The sequence below is a fragment of the Sphaerodactylus townsendi genome, linkage group LG03 (genome assembly GCF_021028975.2).
Source record: "Sphaerodactylus townsendi isolate TG3544 linkage group LG03, MPM_Stown_v2.3, whole genome shotgun sequence".
Classification (NCBI taxonomy): domain Eukaryota; kingdom Metazoa; phylum Chordata; class Lepidosauria; order Squamata; family Sphaerodactylidae; genus Sphaerodactylus; species Sphaerodactylus townsendi.
In genome coordinates, this window is record NC_059427.1 from 74,851,730 (window position 1) to 74,861,440 (window position 9,711).

The 9,711-nt window shown below is 41.7% G+C and overlaps 1 protein-coding gene across 1 annotated transcript; it reads left to right on the forward strand.

The window, feature by feature from the left end:
* The first annotated feature begins 3,648 nt into the window (after positions 1–3,648).
* On the forward strand, positions 3,649–9,711 carry LOC125429391 (ovomucoid-like). The gene is made up of 4 exons (XM_048490472.1): positions 3,649–3,795; positions 4,747–4,769; positions 6,994–7,103; positions 9,507–9,711. The coding sequence occupies exons 1-4, from the start codon at positions 3,741–3,743 to the stop codon at positions 9,550–9,552; spliced, it is 234 nt and encodes a 77-aa protein (XP_048346429.1). The 5' UTR covers positions 3,649–3,740; the 3' UTR covers positions 9,553–9,711.

The following is a 9,711-nucleotide window of genomic DNA, read 5'->3' on the forward strand; positions in this document are numbered from 1 at the left end:
AAAACTAGAAGAGTTGAATGCTGTAAGTAGCTGTTAATAGTTGTTTGTTAACTTTAAAAAAGATTTGTTAAAACCTGCCATCCATTGGGCCAGAATCAATTCCTCCTACCTACTGCCAGGTGCAGGCTCATAATGAAGCTGCTGTTGCTGTTCCACTGCAAGGATCTTGTGAAGGGGTGATTCCACACAGTACATTACCAGCAGGGCTCAACTTGTGTTCGGCCCGGGTAGTCCGCACAGCCACAGATTTTGACACAAGTCCGACTCTCCTTCGATCCGCCTGAGCCAGATCTTCTCGATCCCTGCTCGGAGGGAGTACTTTTTGGTGAACTCATGTCGAGCTCACGCTTGTGCGGACTGTCTGTTGTACTCGATTCGCTCCTCCAGCCAATCATGTCATTTCTGTCTCTGCCCAATCAGGGCTTAGTTTCCCTTTAACCATTCACGGTGCATTCTCGGCAATGTGCGGATTAACGGCGAATCAAGCTCAGGTGCCAACTTTTCGTGGCAGCCAATAGAATGCAAAGCAGAAAGAGGCATGCACAGCTCATCCCACCCTCTGAGCTTGGCTAAGGAAGAACAAGCTTGGCCGCTGTGCAGAACAACAGCGAGTCGACTTCATGAAGAAAAATTCCGGCGGACGCAAGTCAAGCCCTACAGAATGTACTGTGGGGAATCACCCTTGGTCTGTTGTGCAAATCTTCCCTGCTTCTTTTCTTCTTGTACCATCTCAGTCTGTCAATGTGGCATGTTCCTCCAGTTGCAGGAGCCCTCTCCTCAGGTAGAAGACTCTTCTTTCTTTCTATGGACTCTGGCTACACTCCTGAGCAGCCTGAAGCGATAGCGAGAAGGCTCCACACCGGATCCTTCCTCAGCACTTTTAAAGACTGCATAGCAAACCATACATGGTCCCTTGCTGTTTTTGAACTCCTATGAGGATTTCCATTCTTTTTAATTTTAATTTTAATTTAATTTGGTTTACATACCACTACTCTCCATACAGGTTCTTGGGCTTTGCTCCACCTCTGCGCCTCATCCACCTTTCTCAGGACACATATCTGCTCAGCTTTCCACCTGCAGCTTTCCAGCCAAGAGCAGGGAAATCCGTGTTCTCAGACATAAGGTAACATGGTCCAGTGGAAAACACCACTGTTATTTGTGCAGGGTGATAGGATACAATTGGGGTTTCCAACCACTAGGCACTAGAGGTACTATCACCAATTTGAAAAATCACCCCAGTTTGGATAAAGAACAGATGTAGCAGATACAATTCATTCTCGAGAATGACAGCATGGTGTGTTCAGCTAGGTGTGTGGAAACCCAGATTCAAATCTTTTCCTTGCCAAGGATCTTGCAACCTCTCTGAGACACAAGTGTGGCATGCAGCTTGCTAGTAAACTGCAATTTTAGTAATTGATATTTTTTACCATAGATCTCACTGGTTGTGGCCATCAAGTCACAGCTGACTTATGGCAACTCCATGACTTATGGAAAAAGTCTCAAGACAACAGATTTTTGGAGGTGGTTTGCCATTGCCTGCCTCTGTGTTGCCTGAAAGAGTTCTGATTGGTCCAAAGTCACCCAGGGTTCATATGGAGGAGTGGGGAATTGAATCCAGTTCTGCAGATTAAAGTCCCCCACTCTTAACCACAACACCACGCTGGTTCTCATTGATCATATTACCACATACTATGTAATTATAAATGTTATGTTAACAAATTACTTGTAATAATCTATTTAGTATCAATAAAAAGGAACAATTATCCACAGAAGGCATAGGTGTCATGGCCAATGACTGTGGTCTCCTTATTTGTGACTTGATTACTATAGCTGCTGTGCAAACTGTTGCTGTCTGGCAAAAGAACAGAGGATGGAAGAACAGTAGCTGTGTCACTGTGTGTATGTAAGTCCACATTAAGACATACAGTAGCATCCAATCCTTTTGGATGTGTTCAGTCCAGCTCTTTGTTACAGCAATGGCTGAACTGGTCTTTGAGCTTTCCTCTGAGTGTGTGTGTGTGTTTGTGTACTTAGGACAGCTGTGTATTTAAACATTTGTGAAAGGACAACACAAGAAACATATGGCATTCAGCTTTTAGTGAGTTATTGTCTTACCAATTAGGTGACAACAAACAGCATCACATACTGGTAAAAGGCAATGCTGACATTTTACATACAGGCACCAATAGGACAATGCAATTATAAGAGAAAAGTGCACACTTAACTTATTTGTCCTTAAGGCAATTTACTACATGGGTTTCTAGAAATAGAAGATAGATGTAGATCACAAATCTACACTCATGAAGCTCCATTATGCTAACCCTGTTCACAAGTTGTAGTAAATTTACATATAATCCAGGTAAAGTGAGCACTTTTGGTTTTGCTTTTAGTTTTGTTGGATAGTTTTCATATTACATTCAAATGCAGGGACAGCTGAACATGTGATTAAAACTACATATCAATTCAGGTACTGGTCTCCAGTTTCATGTTTAAAGTGGAATGTACATTTGCTCTTTCTTACAACAGAAGCATACATGTTCATGCAAGATGAATGTGCATTCACTTTAACTTGTGAATAAAGCTCCTGAATCAGACTACTGGCCCATCAAGGTAATTGTTGTGTACTCAGACTGGAAGCAGCTCTCTGTAATTCTGAATCACCTTCTACTAATCATTTTAACTTGAGAGGATGAAGATTAAAACTGGGACCTTTTACCTGCAAAGCAGATGTTCCATCACTGAGCCATGGTACCTCCTTGAGCTGTTAACAATATAAGAAGAACATAAGGAAATAAAATGCATAAGATGCACTTTTGTTATGATTCAAGGTCAAGATAAATGACGGCACCTGAATCAACAGGGCCCATAATTGCGACAGGGGGCAGAGCGTGCAGTGAACTCCGTAGGGGAGAGTGCGTGTCTCTGGGGCAGCTGCGTGACAGAGCCTTCCCACCCAGCAATGACATGCGTGATGCACGGGGCGAAGGGTGGAGCACGCTCCCTGTATAATAGGCAGCACCTGGTGGCCTCAGCCTCTTTTGGCACCTTTGGCAAACTGACCCACCCACCCTCTCTTTATGGGATGGGGGGTTGTATGATGTGTGATGTGTGGATATCCTTGTCACAGCCCTGGTGGCTTGGGCAGAGGAGCGCATTCTTGTGGGGAGGCTGAAATCGCACAACAGACTCCCCGTGGTGCAAGGCCCTGGATCGGGGCTTGGGATGGGTCGGGCTCAGGGGCATGCTGGAAAGGCCTCTGCAGTGGAGCCCAATGACCCACCTGGTGGGGGCCACATCGGGGTGAGCACCCAGTGGCCCGAGATGTGGTGGACCCCAATAAAGGATTGGGGTTGGGGCCAGGTCAGTTGTGATGCTGTCCGGCTGTTAAGATGCGCTTCTCCTATGTTGCTCAGCTTCAATAAATAAGGGCTGTGGCCCTTTTCGATCCAGAGTGTGTCCTGTGTTTGTTCATTAGGGTAGTGTCTGTACATCTGGCCGCAATAAAGTACTTCACAGACACTGTTTGCTAACAAGCCTATCACAACCTGCTTTCATTTTTCTGAGCCCTGAGCACATGTTGCAATACGCAGTAATCTTGTGTAATATCCCATTTCAACATCTCTTAGCTATTTGGGAGGAGTTATTTATATATGTATTAAAGAGTGGGAGAGAAATCAAATCTCTCTTCTGCCAGTAGAATCTGAGGAACATCTACTTAGCAGACTCATCCACAGACAGTCATGAAAATATCAGGCTTTCTGCTCCTCAGTCTGATACTGTTCTTCTTTTATTCAGGTAAGTAATACTGCAGAGATTTCCTTGCTGGAGAGCCTCGCCAAAGGGATCCCCAGACATTCTAAAATCTGCTTCATATTCTTCTGTTTATTAGAATTTCTGTGCTTCCAGGAATCTCAAAGAAAAATGCAGAATAATTAGCATTTGGGATTGTCTCTGTTACAGAAAAATACTCCATAGCTGCACATTCTGGTTGACAATTACTACCATAGATAAAAATTCTGCATGCAGCAGAGCCAATATGGTGAACAGCTGTCAGTTGTCGAAACCCCCTCAGAGTTGTTACTAATAATGTACAAAGTGGAACTATAGAATAGCACACAAAGTAGTGTAGTTCTGTACATATAGGATGGATTTTCTGTCTTTAGAAAGATATATTTTCAGTCAGTATGTGAAAAATATATTCCAGATTGAAAGAAAACAAAATAATTTTACCTCATTTAATAATCTGCTTTTTAACAGATTAATCTATTACAGTGGTGGCGAACCTTTGGCACTCCAGATATTATGGACTACAATTCCCATCAGCCCCTGCCAGCATGGCTGATGGGAATTGTAGTCCATAACATCTGGAGTGCCAAAGGTTTGCCACCACGGATATATTACATCTGTATACAACAAAATTCTAATAAAAGAAATGTTTGTCTTTTTGAGATAATTTTTAAAGGTATAAAGTAAAAATTCATTCAGTTTTCTGTGATGAAAACAATGTTTACAACATATGGACTGGGATCTAAATAAATGTTTCCACAGGAGCAAGGACTTCTACACACAGAGTATAATTTTCCCCTTTCCCGCAGCAGCTCAGTATGTGGGATTTGGGGCTGCCCTAGGAGATGCAAGAAAACTGCAGTCCGTTAGCGGAAGTCCTTGTGTCTGAGGAAACATTGGTCTGGATCCAAACCACAGATCTGCATTATAGCTTTTACACTTTTGGCATTTTCATTCTAGGTACTGCCCTTGAAGCACCTTCGGTGAGTTTCAGCTATTTCTTCTAATTACATAACTCTTTCACTGAGGTTGGGATTATGCGCACATAATACTTTTCCCAAAATGAGGCAAAAGCAGTTTGCAGAAACTATCAGTTGTCACATTTAGAATTTGATAGGTCTGCAAAGCACATATTTTAAAGTTGTGAATCTGTGATATTTAATAAACAATATTATTTCTTGTGGAGAAAAAACAATAGTGTGTGTGCATATAATTAGTCATTGTTTTCAAAAACAAAATAGTTTAAAATCTCAAAATCTCTGTATTTCTTGTCATGTTGCTTTTCATTCGTTTCATAATAGACAATTACAATTTGTCAAAATCCATTTAAAATCAAAAGTAAAAAATTCTGTCTATTTTTAAAATGTGTAGAATGCATGGAACTCATGCATTTATTTATGAATAATTTATGCATTCATGGAAGCTTGATCAAGGAATTCTGCAGTCACACAATGATGCCAGCCAAGTGCATAGCTCCCATATGGAAGAGCTGGTTGTCACAAGCATTCTTCTGCATGTGTACTGCTGGAACCACAATTCGGGCAGAAACTTCTCAACAGAGGCTTATGGCTCTAGGGACAGGGGGTACCCTCTGTCCCTGGCGCCACTAATCTGGTCACCTGGGGCGCAAAATTGGCACCCCACATGACCAGGAAGACGGCAAGGCAGCAGGAAGTCCTTCTGCCTTGTTGTCTTAGGGAGCCCTTGGCCCCTCCCATGTTGTCATTGACATGGGTGGGGCCAAGGAAACCTGATGACACTGCCCCCCCCAAGCCTTGCCCCCTGCTCCTGGCTCCCAGCCGGCCGCTGGCAGTCCCTTCTGCCCTCCCCTCTGCGGAGAGCAGAAATAACTGAGGCTCCGTCCTCACCTCCTTTGCTTTTATAAGCACAGGGGTGGGGCTGGGGGTGGGGCCATGCCCTTGAGGGGCAGGACCCCACTCCCATGCTTATAAAAGCAAAGGAGACAAGGACAGAGCCTCAGTTGCTTCTGCTCTACCCAGAGGCTGTCTCTGGGTGCCATTTTCCCACCATACACCTCTGCTTCTCATACTTTCAAGGCTCCTTGGTTGTTATTACTTAAGAACTTATTTTTTAGTTTGTTTCAAGAAAAAAACACAACACAACAGGGCATCTTTTATTTTAATTAAAAGATGGGCATCTTTCTCTATGGCCCCTTCCGCACATGCAAAATAATGTGTTTTCAAACCACTTTCACAACTGTTTGCAAGTGGATTTTGCCATTTCGCACAGCTTCAAAGAGCACTGAAAACAGTTTGAAAGTGCATTATTCTGCATGTGCGGAATGAGCCTCAGACAAATGAAAATGAAAACCTTAAGTTGCTTGACAGGAAGGCTATTTCCGTGCCAGAAACATTAAGCTTTTCAACATTAGAACAATGGAACCTTTCCTTTAATGGCTGTGGAGCACTGGCTGATACAGCAGTTTGTTAAAGCAAACTGCACTTAAATATTTCATAATTATTAAAACTATGGCAGCCACCAAACTGATTTGTTAACTACATACAAAGGAGGAAAATTCAACAACTCTTGCAAATATAAGACCTGAGAAGTTTAATGTTTCTTGAGGAAAAGATTAAGTACACTAAGGATTGATACATGGCTTGGTGGCTTCAGAATAAAAAGAGCAGAGAGTGTTTGTTTATTTTTGTTTGTTGACTATCCATTTGGCTTTTTTTTCCCCAAATGTCTGAAGGAATTGCACCACTGGAAACAAATAATAACTGTGTTTGGATACAGGTTCCATTTAAAAACATATTTATCACACACATTACCCTGATGTGTTATGAAATTCTCCATGTTATTTGGAAGGAAGATTAGTTACCTGCCTACTGGTAATTTACCGTTTGGGATAAAATTATCTATGTGCTGTATCTATATTATTATCCATTCCATTTTATCCCACCCTTGTTCCTGGGAGGTCTGGCAAGCATACCTTTATCTACCCTCCTATGGTTTAGCCTCACACATATGTACACAAAAAACAAGAAGTAGGTAAAGCTGAAAAAGAGTAGCTCACTCAAGGTTACTGAGTGAGTTCTATGGCAGAATGGAGATTTAAATCTGGAACTTCCCAGTCCTTCTTCAGTCATTATCCCTTCTGGCTTAGGTGTTTAATTATCAAAAAAAGGAGAGTCCTGTATTCTATAGCTAATATTTAAAGTTTATTTTCTCCTGTTGTCTCTGCAGTTTGATTGTACAGGTTATCCCAGAAAGTCTTGCACCTTTGACTACCGCCCCCATTGTGGTACTGATGGAATAACCTACAGCAACAAATGTGATTTCTGCAATGCCTATGTGTAAGTATAGGTTTTGGTTTTACCCATGAAGACCAACTGAAAAAGATGAACAGAGATACTCCAGAGCAGTTCTAAGTTCTTGTTTCCTATTTAAAGCTAATTCTGTAATAGAACATTGCTCCAGATAACCTCTGAAATATCCCTTCCGCACATGCAGGATAATATACTTTCAATCCACTTTCACAATTCTTTGCAAGTAAATTTTGCTATTTTGCACAGTGAAGTCCAACTGCAAAGTGCATTGAAAGTGGATTAAAAGTGCATTATTCTACATGTGTAGAAGGGGCCTTAAAGAATTCGCCAATACACATCAACAATTATGTTTCTTTTTAAAAAGTCACAGTCTGCAAGAAATATTATTTATTTTTATCTTGGTCTGCAAGAAATTAACCCAATTAACTCAGTTAAATGAACTCAGTAACCCTAATATTTTGTTACCCCAGTCATTGTATCTCAAAAAGAACATTGTAGAGCTGGGGAAAGTACAGACAATGTCAACAATGGTGACTAGGGGATAGCAGCATCTTTCCTATGAGGATCTTCCAGTTTAGAAAAGAGACATCTAAAGGGAGGGAAACAATATAGTAGTTTATAAAATTAAAAACCAGGTGGCATGAGTTAATAGAGAGAGCTTTTCTACTCTCACACAAAAATCTGGGCAGTAGGGACATTGTGGTGTGGAAACTGTTATTTGCCAGTCCCTCGGAGTTTTTGCTAGTATGCAGCTGATGCTGCAAAAAATGAGGCTTGGAAAAGCAAAACATGTTTTAGCTCTAGACGCCTGAGAGAGGGAGAAGAGAGACAGAGAGAATTCTTTTTCTTCCCACAGCTTTTTCTAACACAAAGTAGCTTCAGCCTCCATCCTCTTCAGCCCTGGCTTAGAGGGGTCAGGTTCAAAGTTGGGACACCCCTGCCACTAGGCATACACAGCCTTAATGAGCTACTCTTTTCCAAAAGCATTTTCTTTTCTTCTGGGAGGGAATGACCTTTGTCAGGAAAATCTCGAGGTCCCACTGAGAGAGAGAGAGAGAGAGAGAGAGAGAGAGAGAGAGAGAGAGAGCACAACAGCTCAGGAATGTAAAAACACTTTTTAAAGCTTGTATTTCCAGTTCTGCAAGTCAGCACAGCTGTCTCTTAAAAAAAACTCAAATAGAGAGAGAGAAATGTACACAAGTAGCACTGTAACTAGCTAGGGCTGGTGATTCAAATAAAACAAATCACCTATTTGGGCCGAATCGTGGCCTATTCAGGCGTATTCGGGATATACTAAGTCGAATTTTTATATACCATATAAGTCGAATTTTTAAGCACATTTTTTGTGCTGAAAAAGCCCCCCTCGACTTATACGTGAGTCAGGTGTATTTTAAAAAATATTTTAGGGTTTTTATTTTTGTCAGCCGCCAGGGGATGCAGTTTTTAGGCTAGCAGCACCAAAATTTCAGGAATTTTTCAAAATACTCTCCTGATGATACCACCCAAGTTTGGTAAAGTTTGGTTCAGGAGGTCCAAAGTTGTGGACCCCCAAAGTGGGTGCTCCCATCCCCCATTGTTTCCAATGGGAGCTAATAGTAGATCGGGCTACATTTTGAGGGTCCATAACTTTGGGCCCGTTGAACCAAACTTCACCAAAACTGGGTGGTATCATTGGAATAATCTCTTGCTGATACCAGCCAAGTTTGGTGATGTTTGGTTTAAGTGCCCTATCCCCCACTGTTTCCAATGGGAGCTAATAGTAGATGGGGCTACATTTTGAGGGTCCATAACTTCGAACCCCTGAACCAAACTTTACCAAACTTGGGTGGTATCACCAGAGAGTCTGATGATTCTGGGTGGTATCATCAGGAGAGTCAAATTCACTGCCAGAGGATGTATTGATGACCTCAAACATAGATTGCTTTGAAAGGGGATTAGGCAAATTCATGGAAGATAGATCTATCAGTGGCTACTAGCCATAGTGACTAAAAGGAACCTGCATGTTCAGAGGCAGTACACTGCTGAATCGCAGTGCCATGAGGCAACATCCCAGGAAGGCCTCAGACTCTATGCCCTGTTGTAGAACCTCCAAAAGAACTGGTTGGCCACTATGTGAAACTGAATACTGGACTTTATGACCCATTGGTCTGATCCAACAGGGTTCTTAAGTTCTTATCCACTGTGTTGTGGTTGTGGAATCTGGGAGACCAAGATTCAAATTCCCACCTTGCCATAGTTTGGACCAGTTATACAGGGTTGTTGTGAGAAAAATTCAAGATAATTATGTAAGCAACTTTCTATACCCACTGGATGAAAAGACAGGGTATAATGAAGTAAAGTAAATTTTTTAAAAAAATCTTTTTTAGCTCTCTAATGAGGAATCTTTTGGATCATCATGCTGAATTCTTTGTTTTGTCTTTCTCTTGCCAGCCGGCAACCCAGAAGGCTTAGCCTGAGGCACAGGGGAGTTTGCTAAAACTTTGCAGATGCACAAGATTAAAGAGAATCTTACAAGAGAATGCCGATTTCATGTTTTCCTAATATACTTATCACCTAAAATGTTTCTTGCCTTGTTTATGCTCCAGTGAAACTGAGATGTCAATTTTAAATAAAATAAAGCTTTTTATCGATTACA